Below are 19,171 nucleotides of genomic sequence, written 5' to 3'. Positions count from 1 at the left end.
AACAAAGGACCATCTTAAACCAGCATCCCAGCGTCAAAACATACCTAACCAGCATATGCTGTTTTTTTCAACAGGGAAAGCACACTAATATCGTAAACCTGAGGTGAGAGATATAGCTAAGCATTAAACATCACTGTTTAATAGACCTAACGGGTGAAAATAAAGTTCTTACGATGCCACATGGCTTGGATTAGACTAGAGATTACTTTGCAGGATCCATTAAGGATTTTTGTAAATAAGGTTGCGCAATTAAAAAAAAACAAAACAAAACAATTTAACGCCTAGACATAATTTAATTTAGCAGCTAATTTAAGTCTAAATTTCATTTTAAATTTAATTTTTTCATTAATTGCAGCACTAATGTTTTAACCTGATATGTTAAAACGTAGTAGGTTATATTTATTTATTAACTATACTAGAGCCGTGTGCGCGCACACACAAACAGTGGTAAAACCCACAACACCTTTTGGTAAATTGTGAATCTGTAACACAATTGTGGATCTGAAAGAGCTAGAGCAGAGTTTCTCAACCAGGGGCTCATAATGGAACTGTACAATATTATTATTATTAATAAAAATAAATTTTTTAATTGGTGGTAGTGCTAGTGGTATGGTGCTACTTTGTCAAATTAGACTGCAGAAATATACAAATATAATAATAATGCCCTAAAATGTCTATTACTTATTCTATTTTGATTAATCAAAGCAACATTAATATATTAGTGAAATATAAGACTATCTTTCTGTTCAGTATTAATGCATTACATTACATTAGTATTAGTAGTTACCAATGCCAAAAGAACAGATTCTACAGTGTGCTTTGCTGACCATAATGTTTAATATATCTCTAAATGATAAAATGATAGTTTGAGCATGATGGGAATTACATTTGATATGGTATATGGTGTGTGTGTATATATATATATATATATATATATATATATATATATATATATACCATACACTTGCATAACAGTTGTAGACCTCTCTTGGCCAACAGAGGGAGCCATAACTTGAGAAGTGTTACACCCTTTTGTTTGCTGGTTGAAATCCTTACAAATTCGAATGAAATGGTCATACCTGCACTTGATGATAAACCTGTCTTTGTATTGTTTTGAGTTTAATCAACGCATATTTATGTTTGCTATGATAAAATAAATAAACATGCAAAGATCTTTTCTTTAATAGACATAAAGACCAGCTTTATTTTGTCCCATTACTTCATGACCAAAGAAAACTTTAATCCAGTGCCCCTGTAAATTCATAGATTTAGGTGTGCTATTCATTACTAGTAAACAGACAATACGTACCAGTTCTTGAAAATGTAAATGTCAGACAAACCAAATGTTATTTTGATTCTGTAGTTACTGCAAACAAGAGTGTATTCTTACAAGAGAGTGAAGAGTAGGCCTAAGCACTAATTTCAGCATATAAATTATGAACACGATTTTTTAATCTTGGCAGATGCATCCCACATCAAATTAATTTAAAACTACAACTAACTAAAAAATGTATTAGCTTCATGCATTTTAACTATTTGTTGATTCCCAGTGCAGTTGCAAATGTCTGATTCCTAATTTAATTCTAATCATAAACCAATGTAAGGCCATAGTGTTACAAAACAATGTTGTAAAGTTCCTGCTTTCATGTTGTGCCATTTTCCATTTCTTTAGGAATACGCCTAAATCCAGACCTAGAACTTTTTCTGTGATGTATATCTAAAGTATATTCATTCAAACATTTACTTTAAGGCAACTGTAAGTCATTACTTTAGATGTGCAAACCGAATATTGCAAATTTAGCAGTCAACAAACAATAAACTATGGATTAACAGTGATAAAAATAAAATATAGACCGATTGTGTTGATTGCCACTATTGCAGGATGTTGCATATATGTTTTTTTTTTTTTTGTCTTGGCCCTAAATTTATTTATTTGTATTTTTTTTTGCACTTAAAATATATAAATGTCATGGTATTAAATACAAAATATCAGACCAAGTGGTATTTATTTTTTAAGGAAGATAGCACACTCACACAAAACATTTGGCAAAAAAAAATATATGGTTTGTTTTTAAATTATAAAATAACCAATATACTGTTTAAAATAAGACTTTAAACATGGATGTTAAATCGTAGTGGATCATGATCAAAAATCAAATTCAAATTATTTGTTTGCAGATGCCACTTGATTTGATATTTTTATTATCTCATGGCAATAAACCCATACATTTTAAGTGTGGCTTAAGCGTTCAAATACTTAAAGGGGTCACTGTATATTTGTGACTATTTAATCTGTGATATATTTAAACAAATTAGCAGAACCCCCTGAGATCAGCTCTGTAACAAGCTTCAAATTGCTAATATTATAAATCAAACAATGCATGTTAAAGGATAAGAGGTCCGAGGTGTTTTTGTTGTTTTATTTACAGGGAGCAATATAATTAATTTCTGAAGCATGTAGTTTTGTTAATTTATGATTAGAAATATGTCAAATGCATTTTGTTTTCATTAAATAATTGGTGAAAAGTTCGTCCTTAGATGCAAAGACCTTCTCAAGATTGTAAACCTTTTATAGGTGGCTACTGTATGCATGTTATCCCATCAAGCAATGTTTTAAAAGGGATCCTTAGCTGGTTTTGAGTCAAATGTTTTAGGATTAAAAAGGCAATTACATGTAGGTAGCGTCCTTTGTCAATACCATACTGAAAGATGCATAAGTGTTTTTGTTCCAATGTAATGTCTGAGACACAGAAAATCTCTGGCTTAAAGAGAAGAAAAGCTCCCTCTGTTGTATCCGTTCACTAAATCGTAGGAGACCGAAGGAGCGGAGCAGTCTGTAAAGAAGTTTGAAAAGGTAAGTGCACATGGCGAGCTCTGTTCCACAGGCACGCTGCCAGAAAGGTCTGTGTGAGTATAAAGATTTGGCTGTACTGGTACTGTCCGCATGTCTCCTGACTTTTTGGGGGTGCTGCTACAAGTGCCCCAAGGCTCAGTGTACAAGAACCCACCACTTACAAAATGGTGGGAGTCATATGGCTCGGGGCCCACAGTCACCTCCTGTTGAATCCTGATAGGTGCGGTGTGGAATAGATCCTGCTCCGAGACAATGTTGCTGTAGTCAGGTCCAAGAAGCTCCAAGAACTCTGCTGCATCCAGAGTCCCTCGCTCCAGGTCTTTGAGCGACATGCCAGAAGTAGATGTAACTCTGGAGCTGTTGGCCGGCTCCGTGAAGAAGGATGGAGGAAGGTTCCGATGCCGCAGCAGGGGCTTCTTGGCCCTCTCTCCTCGTACATCCTTCGCCGAGTTGAAGAGGGCAGCCAAACTCTTGCTTTGCAGGTTGGCCTGTATCCCATCCTTCTTGGGAGGCGTTTTGCTGGAGAGGTTGCTTGTTGGGTTATGGGGCGAGCCTTGCCTCTTACATGGCTCCTGAACCGGCGTGGTCCCTGGCGAGATGATTCCCGTGCACCTCTTAATCTGCTTCTGCAGGTACTTTCGGTGGTTGACTTTCCTCTTGGACTTGACAGGTTTGTCCAGTGCAAGTTTGATGTTGCTGGAAGCCGAGTCGATGAAGCTAAGTAGGTCTCTAGTGGTCTCCTTAAAGTCACACTCGCAGTCCACCTCACCCAGGAGACCCCCTTCCAGACCCCTTTCCACCTCATAATCCATGACCGAGCCAGGAAAACAAAAGTTTAAGAACTGCGAGTTCATGATGGCAGCCTGAACAGCCATCTCTCTCTGCCACATGCACAACACCTTCGCAATGAATATATGCAATTGTCTTCGAGAGACCCTAAAGCATATTTCTTATCTGCATTTGCAGGGTGGTTTGCTAACCCTTGGTCCTGTGCAGGACACCCTTACAGTTCCTCTGCAATCTGCCGAAAGCTGGAATTTGGGGGAAGGGAGGATTATTTTAGGGGGCAGGGCCAATGATGTCAGGACATCAAAGGGGAGGGGCAGAGGGACCAGAAGACTTAACTCTTTGCTCACACCTGACCAGCTGCAACTAAGAGGGATTTGTCTGAGGCATCCCACAGAGTAAAAAGACAATAGTCTTGGGTTCATCTGTTTTGGTCAAGTCTGCTTGTATATGTGTATATACACATTTTTTAATATTAAATCATTGAGAACAGCTACATTGGACTGTGCTCAGGGCATCTGAATTTCTTGTTAAGTTTTACTTTTTACATTTGTTTTAATCTTTTGAAATGGACATAGTTTAATAGTTTGTAAATTAAACATCCAACTCAAAATGTTAAAACATGAATGATAAAATATCAAATGTTTCCAGACACAACAATGTAGTTTATACATTGTTCAAGCTAGTTTAAACAATAATGAAGTACAAATACCACTCTGAGGTCTTTAAATGATTGTTGAAATAAAATAAAACTTGCTGGGAGATTATAAAGTTGTTTAGTTTTAAGCTGGACTGAATAATACTGGACACTGGGCATTGTGTACGTTTCGTGTAATGTGATCTACATTTTATATTCTTGTCCACATGTCTCACAAAATTTGTATGCATATATCATATAAACTTGACAAGACATTCACAACATGTGGTTAGGTCCCGAATAAAGGTAAATGGAAATACATGCTTTGGGACAGGTTTTTCTACATGTTCCTCTAACTTCCTACAACTATCACAATCTGTTCGCAATGGAAGTTGATTTCTCGTGCATTCCTGCACCAGTGGGAATTTTAGCCTCTGCCTGACAACTATTATAGGCTGCCTTTGACATACAGCCCTACATGGTCTAAATAGCTTCTATTCTTCCTTGGGCAGTGAAAGGGATCTTTGTGCCAGAGATTCATTAAACTGCACCTCACAGCCCCTTCGTAAAATGAGGCTCAATAATGAACAGTCGATTTAACTAGAAAAGCTGCCGGAGCTGTTAAATTAAAGGGTGCCAGTGTGCCAGAAGAAATGTTGACCTTAAGAAATCCTGGGTATGAGCGAAATAGCCGCTGTAAACAATTCAGCATTTGCAGGAAGTTTCTTGGCCAGCAGTGAATACTGAGGAGAGATCCAAGACTGGAACTTTCGTAGGGGTCTGATCGGATCCTGATTTCAGTGAAAGCACTTAAAGGATGTAACTCTGGTTTGGAACATGGTGGGCTTAGAAAGAAAACACTCGAGGATAGTGGGAGTGTTTGAATAAGGTGAGATTTCCATCATTCAGTATAACAAGGATAATGTTTGATTTTGTGTTTATCTCAATAAAATAGCCCAGAAACAAGGATTTTTGCTCATTTATACTTTTGGCCCAAAGCGTTGACATTTTAGTCATTTAGGACTTTTAAAATATTTCATGTCAAAAACCCATGTATATTTTTCTCACTTATCTATCTTTCGAGAACTCACTAAGCAGACTAATGTTAAGTTAGTTAAAATGTCCTTAATCTGATCTGATTCCGATTCAGTCCACTAAACTGTACTTTCCCAGACATTAAACACATTTATAGCAGCCCTAATCACATTTCTTTTTTTATCACATTCATTGCACTTTGCATGTTGTGAAATCATGTGCCAATGGACAGTTTCTGCCATACCCTCTTTCTCTCTCACTTTGAGAGGTTTTCCCAGGGATTTTTTTATTCCCACCCCATAAATGCATTTTAAGGTGAGGCAGTGAATCATTTAGATGTTGGAAAGGGGAAAAAGGAGAAAGTCTAAGCACTTTAGAGAGAAGGGGACCGTCAAGAGTGTTATTATCATGCAAATTGTGATGAAGAAAAGAGACAGTGAAACTGATAGCAGTGATCTAATTATCTGTAGCCCGGCTCAAGCCCTGGTCCTGAATGGGGGTCCCAGAGAAGCTGCCATGGCCTCACAATAAAAAGTTGTACCACAATAGAAAAATGGCAACAGTGTAAAAACAGGCTTTTTTTATAGGATTCGCCTCGACATTTCCAAATTTAAGGCTATTTTAAACCACACAGATGTCCATTCCCCTCACACAGAATAAAGTGACCACTGTGATATGATAATGGTCAGATTGTTATGCTTAAAATATAATTTGTTATGAAAAAAATATAAAAGTTAGAAAAATGCTAAATAGTTTTGCATTTAATTTTAACAAGTCTATACTCTATCTCCTAGACATGAAATAGTCATTTCATTATCAGTTATTATTATTATTATTATTATATTGTTTGAATTATTTGTAGGATTAAAGTTTAGCTAAAAACTAGTCCAGCTAGGAAATTGGGTAACTGGGATAATAAATTATATTTTTGTTTTGTTTAGATATTTTCTCTAGCAGACTACTGCTTTGAGCAATCAGAATTAAGTATTCCAGAGGGCTGTGTAATAAATGGATTTATTTTAACTTTTGTGAATTAATATGAACTCTGTTAAAAAAAAAAGCAATATCTTTAAGACATAACATTAAACATCAAGTCCCTGGGGTATATACTCGGCCCTTTCATTTTCTTTTTCAACAAGCACCCCCTCCCCACTTTCTTCTGGAGCCTAATTTTGGCACAGTGACATCACCAGACTAATGGCTGATATTTTCTTCTCTTCCCGCACAGAGCTTTTGTACATGCTAGTCATTCATGTTTAAGGGCTTGACGCACTAATTCCGGAAACAAGTTTCTATGGCCACATAATGGCTGAGGGGATCAAAGAGGGTGAGCAGTAGAATACTGACACCAAAAAAAGAAGAAAGAATTGTGTGACATTAAAGAACAGAAACTAGGGGGATTCCTAAACACTTGCAAATGTGCAAGTTACACTGGCCAGCCCGACGAATGAGGTTGAAAGTATATAAAAAGTTTTTAAATGCACTGAGTACTTTATTTTTACATGAAATAATAAAAGAAGATTGCTAGCATATCGGTGTGTAATCCTGAATACTCAGTAAAGGAATTGCAAGTATTTTATTATTGTTTTTTTTTTTTACTTTTTTTAAAAGAAAAGTTAATTTATAACTGATTTTTTCAAAATCAACAAGGATAAAGATATTACATTGAACTTAACATATGACTTGATATTTTTAAAATAGTTTTTCTTTTTATCATCTTGGACAGCTTTAATTTGTCACCCCGAATACATATTTGCCTAGAGCATCCGATGATTTGGTCCTTGCATGAGTAGAAATTGAAATCCAGGAGAAAACACTTGTGGGAAAACAAATTATAAAGAAGAAAAAGCAATCAACAAGGTCAAACTAAGTTGAACAAACTCAGCTGGGGGAAGAACAAATGAGACGGCCATGGGAAAAACATTCATCTTTCCGCATTCGATTCACATCCATGGAAAGCTGCTTAAGCAAACGGACCATTGAAAGTGAGTATTGTTTGGTTATCGTTGCACACAGCACACCCCGCCCTCCACCCAGGGAATTTACAAACTCAGCACCCACGCTTTTTTAAACCCCACTCCACCTCATCCCCCCCACACACACACATCTTTTCCCATTGGTGTGTGGTCCCAGTTTGACCATCAACACATCCAGCACTAAAGACTCTCAGTCAGCGAAATACTAGTAACATATTTGATTTGATTGATGAAACTGTCAGGTGAGAAGAAAGGATGTTAAATTAATGGCAACAACACGGTCCTGAGAAAAGTCCAATATTGTTGAAACCCACACCAATTACCCTTGATGTTTGTCTGCATTTGGATGTTGGAAGTAATCAGAAGTTATTCAGAAAACTGAAGATTTTGTTTAACTGCTTTACAACTTTGAGAAATCTTGTAATTGTACAAATTTAGTGTCCTCTATGCAAGCAGTTACTGGGATTGAGGCTGGGAAAATTTAGTTGAAATATCCTTCAAAGCATCCAGACATTTTGGGACACTTTTCACTTTACAAGTCGGACTTCCAAACGTAAATGGATTTTATTCAAGAGTCACAAGCACAAGGAAAAATGCCTTGTTGTGTTACCGTGTCAGCAACAAACATCAATATTCAAGGGGGTAATAGATTCTCCTTGCGCACATTAAAATTGGAAATATATTTAATGAAGTTAACAATACACACAATTTAACTAACATGTTCAGAAAGATTCTCTTTAAACTGTTGCTCCGGCATAACAGTAGTTCTGTCATGACAACTCTTGGAGGGATTGGCATGGTAATGTACATGACAATGTTAATATAATTGTACCGAGACTTGCTACTGCCAATACATCCACAACATGCTGCTGTGAGCATGTAAGAAATATTGCTGCTGCAAATATAACATACATGAAATAACCCCCAGCATACATGAATACATCGTAGCAGATCTATACAGGTGGAGCTGGGGAAGGTGGAGAATTTCTGAAGCAAGCTGCAACTGCTACGGCAAGCACTAGTCATGTATTTGAATGTTGAGCAGCGAGCTCATTGGCTACCGATACAGAAGAGAACCAATCAGCTGTGCCATGTGATAATGATGTCATTAGGTCAGATTGAGTTAGACCTATCGGACTGCGGCATCTAGAGTTTCATGCCAGAACTCTGTATTTAACCTAAAAGAGAAAACCGACCATAGTAGAAGGACCTTTACTTTAATATCCGTTATATAGCCCCTTTGGCAACGCTAAGAATGCAACATTTACTTGGGTTGCATGATGTGGGGCCATTAACGCAGGACACATTCTGTCTGTTATGTTTTAACCGTTGGTTTATGTAAACCTGAAATCAAATAACAAACTGGTGTGACATCATTTCAAAGAAAATCTAGACAAACCTATAGTTTTCGGAGTTTGTTTTGGTGGTTCGATACAGCTTCCCAGCACAAATTTTGCGCTGACTGGTAAACACCTTCAAATTCCCATTAGTCCATGATGATTACGGAATAGGTGAGTGTGTTCTGGGGTCCGCCTACTTTGACATGAGATTCTTGTTGAGATCACTCGTTCCATTGATGTCAGACAATATGAATACACTAGAGTACTGAGTTGCAGAGCTGGTACAAATGTATTTGAACCTCTATATTCACTCATGTAGATGCTTTAAAGTCACAATGAAATAAAAATTTACAATTCTTATTTTTATGGAATATTGCAGTATTTATTATAAATGTATTATAAATTCTTCAGGTACCCTTTAATCAAAAACATTACTGTCCCCTTGCAATGACATCTCTTGATGACGTGTGCATCGACGCGAGGGCTGGACAATAATGGTGTGTTCCATTTGTAATCAAAAATAGGAAATTCCGAGTTCCCAGTAGGAACTTTTAACTCCTCCCAAGTTGGAGTTCCGACTTGGAATCTCGGAGGATTTGCAACAACTCCAACTTCGAAATCCAATAAGGATGCTCAGTGTATCAACACAAGAGAAACAGTAGTAATGTCTTGTTTATTAGCACTTATGTTTGTCAGTAGCTATGTTTCCATCCACCTATTTTTATGCGCATTTTGGATTATCGCATAAAAACCGCTGGATGGAAACGCCAAGATGCGCATAAATTCTAAAAATGCGCATAAAAAACTTATGCACACAACTGAGTAGGATAAAAAATGTTTTCCGATAAGAAAAAATGTGCATAAACTACGATGGAAAAACATTTACCGAATAAATTTCACCATGCGCTTTGAAAAAGTAATGTGACTTTGCTCTATGAGATGGGATAACTGGACTAGTAGTGGACCGATCTCGTTCACAGCATCTATATGTTGTTTTGGTCATTCTGAAATGCCTGAGGAAAGTCTGTCATCAAAGTATTTCTGTATAATTACTGTCTTACATGACTGCGTTCCCAAACAGCAGGCATCCACCTCTAAAAGCAATGAACGCATTTATTGTGTTACGTCTGCTCTCTCTGAAGGTCAAGTAATTTATTACATATGACAATTATTATATTCAGTGGCTTCTCCTAGTTTTCTTAGATATTTAGTGCCAGTTATCAGGAAGTGACGATTTTGTTCCCTTTGACTTTTGGATGGAAACGGTGCTTTATTCACAAATGTTTTATGCAATATTCCAGTTTTGTGCATAAGTTAAATTTGCATCTTTGAATGGAAACATATAGCTTGTGTCTCACTAAACTCAGTGGTGCACACAGTATTATCCAATCTCTATGTGGACATGATACTATGGCATTATCTGTGCAAAATACTGCTTTCAATTGACTGGTATTGCTAACAATGGACGCGTCCATCTTGGTTTTCTGACTTCTCTACTGGAACTCGGTCCACTTGGGGAGGATGTCATTCCCAGCTCCAACATCCAAATGCATCTATGCTCCGAACGCAGCATATGGTTGTCCAATAGCCAGATGAGTTTCAATCCCTCCTCTCCAGCAACCTGTCACTCAACATGAGAGGATAACAAGCCAATTTCTGTTGGACAAAATCACAAATTTTTTGTCTTGTTTAAGAAGTAATTTCACTTGGATATATGTCACAATAGAGAAAAAAAGTTGGTTGCAATTTCTGGTTAGTGCCAACTTTAAAGGTTCAAAGATAGCCTGTAATTCCTGCTATTGAGATGATCACATCACATATTAACCCATTAATACCCATCTAAACATGGGGTGGGCAGTGTCGGAATGCTCAAAAACATTACACTGTTGCTGAGCTAACTTCTTTTCATCCATGAGTGAAGAATAAATAACAACTTTGTGAGTATTGTTGCGAGTATCTAAGGGCCTTTATTGTTTCAGTATTACAATACTTTCTCCTAACTCAGCATAATATAAAAATACAAGCAAGCAGTAGAATCCCCCCAAAAGTGTAACTACTGTGGCCTTGCAGCACTATCAATACTTTTCATTGTTTAAGCCTCCTGACTAAACTGATATAGCAACAGTGGTTCAGCCAATGGTGTAAGTTTGGGGCAGGGCTATCTATTTATCTGACCAATGGCAGATGAGAGTTGTTTTTGAGAAATATGCTTGAAAACAATCACTCTTTTTGCTAATTCTGTTTAATAACACTAGTGGCACCGAAATTACACACTTTAAATGACACACTAATCCCTTTAAAGTTACTTTCAGCCTATGTGGAAAATAACCAGAAAACGGAATGAACAAAACACTGAACTGTTCATATTTCAGAGAACAACAAAGCGAAAATCATCATCCATCACCTCAAACACATCTACTCCTGCTCATGACCTTCCCCAACCCCACAAAACAACCTGCTCTGCACTCTGGCTGTGACATTAATAATAATATTAGCAGGTGGCAGCTCGGCACAGAGCAGATGATGTCTACGTACCGCAGTTTGGAGAAGCAGGAGCTGCCAGTGAGTGAATGCAGGTCTGGTGGAGTCCCGCAGGTCCCCGCATGGGGCACAATCTCTGTGTTTTACACCACATGCCTCCCGCTATCTACGTTATTACTCGTTGTCTGTCTTTAGGTTTTCATTAAATCACACTGGAGCAGCAATTGAGGAGTAACAGGAAATGGGACGTGTACACTTACTTCCATTCATGTGCATTTATTCTGTTATTCATGTTCATGCATCATTTCCATTAAAAATAGTGCAACATTAAAAAAAAAAAAAACCACCAGGTAACACCAACCAGCTAGTACAAGCATAAGTATACACAGTTTGTTCAGAAAACAGTAGACTTGAGGTGATTATGTCTGTACATTGAAAATAACACTATAGATCCAGCTAATTTCAATGACTAATTCAGACTGTTTGAGTTCTAAATAGTAGAAATTATTCTTAAAATGTTTCAATTGAATAAAAGGAATAGTTTACCCCCAAAAATGAAATTTCTGGCATCATTTACTCACACTCTCGTTCCAAACCTTAATGATGTTTTTCCATGGAACACCAAAGGAGTATGAAGAATGTTCATATTGTTGTTTTCTATGCAACAGAGGCATGTAGCAACCAGGGTGTGCTGTTAAGCTCCAAAAAGAACAATATAGAAACATAAAACCAGCATAAACATTGTCTACATCACTATATTCCAAATATTCTGAAGATTTACTAAACCTTTGTGAGAAAAACACATCAAAATGTAAATTATCCCCTTTACTGCGGTTTTCAAATTATAAGTTTGGTTCTTGTATGTCTAGTAACCAATCACAACACATAACATTTTAAAAATGTGGAACTCTAAATATGGTACACGAGTCATATGGACTCATTTTTTTGTCCCTTTCTTCTAGAAAAAGTTTCCTTTTGAGTTCCTGGAAGAAAACAATCATATGAGCTTAAAAAGATATTAGGGTAAATAAATGAGTGCATTTTAATTTCTTGTGAACTATCCCTTTAAAATGTAGCATACTTCAGTTAAGAACCATAGCTGACTGTGAATATGTATGATTAGTATTGCTACAATTCAACTTTAAGATTTTGGCACAGCACACTTCCCCAGAGTGGTTTTGCATTTGGTGTTTTCTGACACTTTCAGTTCCTTACTTTTCTTCAAAAATCTACTGCACATTCTTGGTTTGAAAACACACATAAACACACACACACACACACACACACACACACACACACACAAACAAACAAAAAACAAAACAAAACAAGGAACATTATTATCCCCAAAAAGAACTTATCATCCACTCCCCGATAAAAACTGTATTTTTTCCACTTAAGTACCAAGTAAATGAACTCTTGACCCCTAACTTTGGCACATAGCAAATAGTAACGGTTCATTTTGTGTTTCTTGTTTCTTAAAATTTTCAATGATCTTGATTCCATATCATTGTGTAGTTGCTGCCTGATTGAGCCACTGCTTGAAGTAGCGTACTTCTAACGCCCGTGTTTTGATAACTGACTCTGGGTCAAACTCGTTGCTGTAGCGCAGATCAAGGTGGTGAGCACCTCCATCGATCATAATGGCAACCAGAGATTCTGAAAGACTCGTGGTCACTCCACCGCTCATCCATGGATCAAGATTTCCATTACTGAAAAAGACGACACAACTTTAGGTCCATAGTATCACCAAATATAGTATATGTACCCCAACTAGAACATATAAATGGAATGTTTCAATTACAGTCCAAAAAACACTAGCTATATTCCAAAGCCTAGTGAGCTGCCTACTTAGAAAGCCTTATAAGCTGGCATACATAGATCCCCAACAAGAAGGTTGTTCAAAACTTTCTAAAATACCATGTGATGCACAAATTTTGAGGCAACATCTCATGTAGGCTATGCTTTGTTGGGAAGGTCATACCAGAATACATTGCAACAGCATCAGTTGCAACTATTAACTATTTTACTTAGTCTCTGTTGTGTATTTTTATGGGGAGTATTACACCATTAGCTTAGTAACATGCTAACATTAAACCACATTGAAATCAGTGTGTTGTTCCAAATCAGATATTTATGAGATTCATAATGTTTAGGATGCTGCCTACACTATGTAGGCACATGACAACAAGGCTTTTGGAACAGAACTAAGATCTAAACCCCAAACTGAAAATTTCCTCAAATCAATTTCTTTTAATTATGGTAGGAAGTGAAAAATGAATGCAGTGCTTAATATTATATAAACACAAAAGGTCCTACCTGAAGATGATATTGCTGTGAGCACTTATGTTTCTCCCACCGTATACAATTTCTGCCCAGTCTTCCCGTGGCCGCACTCCAAACTGGTTGTAGCACTCATCTGAGAAGGCCTGGAAGTTCCATGGCTGTGGCTCAAACATGTCAATGATGCCGTCTGTACACATTGGCATTACCATCTCTGTGCAGCTCTGCAAATACGACACCATATCATAAAATGTTCAACAACATGATGTTAATATCCAGAAATTAGCTTTTTAAACTTATAACAGATTAAAATACATAGAAAATGACATAAAACCAAGGTTCACAGCAAAACTCAGACAGCTTCGTCAAGCCAAAGAGGATGCCTACAGGAGCGGGGACAGAATCTTGTACAATCAGACCAGGAACACACTGGCAAAGGAGATCAGAGTGGCTAAGAGGAGCTACTCTAAAAAGCTGGAAAACCAGTTTTCAGCAAATGATCATGCTTCAGTGTGGAAAGGCCTGAAAGACATCACAAACTACAAGACACCATCCCCCAGCAAGTTTGGATTTACTTCACCAATATTACAACCAACAGCGGAGATGCATCATATACAACAGGTGACAGCGCCAACTACTGGCCTGCCATACGTAATACAGCGTTTTTGGCCGTTTTTGCGGATATGCATAAACACGAATCATTTTGAAAACGTTGTCGTGTATCCGAGAAACTTTTTAAAAACGCAAGGGAAAAACTTTTCTGTTTTTGACTACATCGTTGTCGTGTAAATGTAGCCTAGGATTTCTTTAACATACAACAATGACAAACCATGACTCACAGCAAAACTCAGACAGCTTCGTCAGGCCAAAGGGGATGCCTACAGGAGTGGGGACAGAATCTTGCACAATCAGGAACACACTGACAGAGAAGATCAGAGTGGATAAGAGGAGCTACTCTAAAAAGCTGGAAAACCAGTTTTCAGCAAACGACTCTGCTTCAGTGTGGAAAGGCCTGAAAGACATCACAAACTACAAGACACCATCCCCCAGCACTGAGGCGAATCAACAACGTGCTGAAGATCTGAATGAGTGTTACTGCAGATTTAAAACTCCTGGTCTCACACCAGATCAGTGACGATGATGTGTGTCAGGTCTTCAGAAAACAGAAGACAAGAAAAGCACCAGGCTCAGATGGTGTTTCACCAGCCTGTCTGAAAACCTGTGCTGGCCAGCTGGCCCACATCTTTTCACAGATCTTCAACAGATCACTGGAGCTGTGCGAAATCCCTTCCTGCTTCAAACACTCCACAATCATCCCCATTCCAAAGAAACCCAAAATCACAGGACTTAATGATTACAGACCTGTGGTCATGAAGTCGTTTGAGAGACTGGTGTTGGCCTATCTGAAGGACATCACTGGACCCTTACTGGACCCCCTGCAGTTTGCTTATTGAGCAATTGACAAGTCTGTCAATTGATCACCATCTCTCTGACAGATCGGCAACTGTTAGTGAGACTATCAAGAATTGATGTCAAACAGTCGCACCATCAGCAGCACTGGCACCCCCCAGGGATGTGTGCTCTCCCCACTGCTCTTCTCCCTGTACACCAACGACTGCACCTCTACTGACCCCTCTGTCAAGCTCCTGAAGTTTGCAGAAGACACTACAGTTACTAGCCTCATCCAGGACGGTGATGAGTCTGCATACAGAAGTGAGGTTGAGCAGCTGGCTGTCTGGTGCAGATATAACAACCTGGAGCTGAACACACTCAAAACAGTGGAGATGATAGTGGACTTCAGGAGAAACCACCCAGCACTACCCCAGCTCACCATCATGAACAGCACCGTGGCTGCAGTAGAGTCATTCAGGTTCCTGGGCACCACCATCTCTCAGGACCTGAAGTGGGACACTCACATTGACTCCATTGTTAAAAAGGCCCAACAGAGAGAAGTTCAAGCTGCCACAGGAGATGCTCACACAGTTCTACTCAGCCATCACTGAGTCTGTCCTGTGCACTTCAATAACTGTCTGGCTTGGCTACAAAATCAGATATCAGAAGACTACAGAGGACGGTTCGGACTGCTGAGAGGTTTATTGATGCTCTCTTGCCCACCCCCTTCAAGAACTGTATCCAGAGTGAGGAAAGGGGCTCAGAAAATCACTCTGTCTGGATCCCTCACATCCAAGCCATCTCCTTTTTGAACTTTTACTATCTGGTCGGCGCTACAGAGCACTGAACACCAGGACTGCCAGGCACAAGAAAATGTTCTTCCCTCAGGCAATCTACCTCATGAACAGTTAAATGTTCTACCCTACTGTACAATAAGAAAAATGTGCAATACCACTTTTATTTACTTAATACTGCCCTACATCTTATTCCATTCCTTGTAAATTATATTCTAATCTATCTATAGAATAGTGCCGACGTCACAATCATGTCACAGCATTAGCTCGAGGCAAAACAAAGGGATAACTAAATTTATCAAATACAAACCAGCACAGAATCAGCTACATAAGGAGCGTAAAATGTCATCTTGTTGTGTTGTTAAGTGTCAGAATCGATGGAGTACAGGCTCCAATTTGAAATTTTATCGCATACCTGCTGCCATTGCCAGACAAAATACCGACAACAGCTGTGGTTAAAGGCAATAAAACGAGCAGACTAGACAGAAACGATCATCAAAAATGCTCACGTTTGCAGCGCACACTTGATATCAGTTAAGGATAAATAAACTGTTGTCTTTTATGGATTATGGTTTGGTTACGAGTCTAAAGATTGTCAGGTCACTCCTGCCAGATCGTCCATCCATTGAGTGAGTGTGTACGAGTCGGCCAATCCGGTTCCTTCCGTTAAAATTAACATTTTCAAATAACAATCATGATCCCAGACAGTGAGTGACATTACATATTCAGATCAAATCAAATTTTCTCTAGCTAGCTGGCATTAGTGAACCTCCACCTAAGCTCCGCCCATAAAAAGATCACAGTGTTAACTAACTGAAAAAGGGTCTATATACCACAACTGTACATACAATTTTAGTCTATTTATGTTTATTGTTGTTGTTGTTGTTGTCTCTGTGTACTGGAAGCTTCTGTCACCTGAACAAATTCCTTGTATGTGTAAACAAACATACTTGGCAATAAAGCTCTTTCTGATTCTGATTAAAAGTACCACAAAGGTCATCAATCAAATAGGTTTGATCAAAAATCAAAGGTCAAATCATAAAGTCATCCTACAATAACTTTGTGGGAAAAACAGACCAAGTGTGACCTAACGGGCCAAAGATTTCCAAGCAATTTTCTGTGAATAACAACTTCAGTTTTGTTCTGTTCTTAAGTCATACCTATCATTTGACATTTGAAATTTGGAATACATCACAAACAATTTCATAGTACTTTTTGAAATTTTTGGAGCTCAACTGGTTCCTTCCCTAATTAATTTATATGTATGGAAAAGAACAGCATCATAATTCTTCATCAACATGTGAATTTAAATAAAACAGAATGCAAGGACCTATATTACTAAATGTGACCTTATCGAGTCAAACTTCCAAATTTTACCTGGTAGTACCAACCAAGTAAGCCCAGATTCCCAGTAGCGGTTTGTGAGGTGTTGAGACAGACTGCATCTCCCGTGTAATTGTAGTACACTTTTACGGCAAGAGAGATACCATTCAACAGCTGTTTGTCTGATACACCGGTATCAAAATGAAGATTTTTGCACACCACCTGAGAATCAGAAAAACACATGCAAATCACAGAACAAACAGCTGGCTTTATGTTCAGAGAGATGACAACAGTTCAGCTTTATTGCATAACAAAGGCGCAAATTACATTCTGCAAACAACCAAAGCTTTATCTGCATGAAGATGTCCCATAAGTTCCAGTTCTTTTAAAACAATCTTGCTGTGAAAATCCCCCATGCAGCTTTTTTTGTGGAATCATCTGATTTGCATGTGAAATTGAGTGGAATGGAATTCTGCTGGAGTGGAATGTATCACAGTCAAGCTGGAACAAAGTAAGAACGTTTCAAAGACAAAGAAACCTTGACAAATATATCAAGCTATGGAGTTATCTACAGAAACTAGCTCCACATGAAATAGGACTGGAGCACAATCATGTCATAATGCAAATATGTGTTGCATTGACAGTATTGCCACAAGAGGTGCTATAAAGAGAATTGATCTAAATTGCAAATGAATGTTACAGTTCTTATTGTGAATGATTCATTGTGTTACGTTTATTTAAAAAAAATGACCTTGTAAAGGTCAAAATCTTAAGTTTAAACCCCATTCTTCCACAATCAACCGTAAGTTTGAATTTATTTTTGAGTGCAACGCCAACACCTCAAAGTCCAATCAACAAACAACAGATAGAACCAAATCCCCGGCCTGCATATTTTATTTGTGTTTCTCAATAATCCATTACACTCAGATGTTCATCACAATATGGAAGAAAAGATCTGTTGCTACTTCCATTTCATCTGGACTTCAACGCAAACTGTCTCCTACAATCCGTTTTCTCTTTCATTTCAACTACTGTGATAGTGAAGAATTTTTGTGTTTGCTAAATGTTGCAGTTAAGCTAGCTACCAGAATAATGACAAATTTTGTTTGTGGCCATAAGGTAATACTATCGCCACCTTGAGTACTGTTGTCTGTAATCGCAAATGTTTCACCATCGTTCGCGTCTTTGTGGAGAATTTTCCACTCAATCACACAGATTCCTACTAAAATGACTTCAAATGCGAAATTTCGCCATGCATCGGTAAATGTGACCACAATTTTACCCATTGTTATCTCTACAGATTAAACTAGGATAGTAGAATTTATTTTAACATTGCATCCCACATCACACACATTAACACACATCACCCTTAACGGGATGTCATGTTTGATTTTGAGGTTGTTGCTAACCTTTTCTTCCAAGATGGTGGTCTATGCTACACGCATGTCCGAGCAGAGATTTATACTATGACAAAACCAGCAGAGGCTGTCCAAAGCACCTTCTCTCTACTTTTCAGATGGGATTAGGCTTACACATTCATCTCCAGCAACAGATTTCCCACTCCTAAGCCTTCAATACCCCCTTTTCTCAGTCACTCACATAATCACATTAGCTTTGTCAGTAAAAAGCCTCTTTGCACCCACTGCCTAAACTGCTTTAACCACACATAGGGGTTGCATACATTATGAGATTTGAGGGGGGGGAAGAAAACTACTCAAGAGTAAACCATCTGAGCTTTTGCAAAGTCTACAGTCTGCATATTCATATGTACTAGAGAAAAGCTACAGTTACCAACAAAAAACAAAGAAGACAATGTACCTAAAAGCTCCTAAATAATAAAAAAAATAAACGTTTAAACTATTTACTCAAAAACAAAAGCTTTTGTGATTCAAATTCACACTGCCAAGTCTATCTCTGTTATCTACTAAGTTGACTTGTTTGGATAATGTTAATAAATCGACAAATACTGTAGCTATTTAGGCATTGCTTTAGCAATCTAGTGTTCAGTCTGGCTTTATCTTGTATGTAATGCAGACTTTTCACAATTCAGTTATTTTTTTTCTGATTTACTATCATCTTTCACTCTGAAATATGTCAAATATGGAAGTAAAATGTGTTGTACATGGCAATTCAAATAAATATTAAAGGGGTCATGTGATGCGATTTCAATTTTTTCTTTCTCTTTGAAGTGATACAAGCTCTTGGTGCATAAAGAAGATCTGTAAAGTTGCAAAGACTAAAGTCTCAAATCCAAATAGATATTCTTTATAAAA

The 19,171-nt window shown here is 37.9% G+C and overlaps 2 protein-coding genes across 2 annotated transcripts in view; both read right to left on the bottom strand.

The window, feature by feature from the left end:
* Positions 1-2,435: 2,435 nt before the first annotated feature.
* On the bottom strand, positions 2,436-3,729 carry LOC107699822 (protein FAM181B-like). Its single transcript, XM_016501215.1, has one exon. It carries the CDS (start codon positions 3,727-3,729, stop codon positions 2,764-2,766), a length of 966 nt encoding a protein of 321 aa, XP_016356701.1. The 3' UTR covers positions 2,436-2,763.
* Positions 3,730-11,375: 7,646 nt separating this feature from the next.
* The window catches only part of LOC107699797 (lysosomal Pro-X carboxypeptidase-like), a 15,032-nt gene continuing 7,236 nt past the window's right edge, over positions 11,376-19,171 (bottom strand). Inside the window, exons 7-9 of the mRNA XM_016501191.1 lie at positions 16,953-17,120; positions 13,426-13,613; positions 11,376-12,818 (exon numbers count right to left, since the gene is read on the bottom strand). Coding sequence (XP_016356677.1) covers positions 12,614-12,818; positions 13,426-13,613; positions 16,953-17,120 — 561 coding nt within the window. The 3' untranslated portion in view covers positions 11,376-12,613. The remainder of the gene's footprint in view (positions 12,819-13,425; positions 13,614-16,952; positions 17,121-19,171) is intronic.

Source organism: Sinocyclocheilus anshuiensis, unplaced genomic scaffold (assembly GCF_001515605.1).
Source record: "Sinocyclocheilus anshuiensis isolate Anshui unplaced genomic scaffold, SAMN03320099.WGS_v1.1 scaffold194, whole genome shotgun sequence".
NCBI classification, from domain to species: Eukaryota; Metazoa; Chordata; class Actinopteri; order Cypriniformes; family Cyprinidae; genus Sinocyclocheilus; species Sinocyclocheilus anshuiensis.
This window is presented reverse-complemented; position numbering and strand designations above follow the sequence as displayed.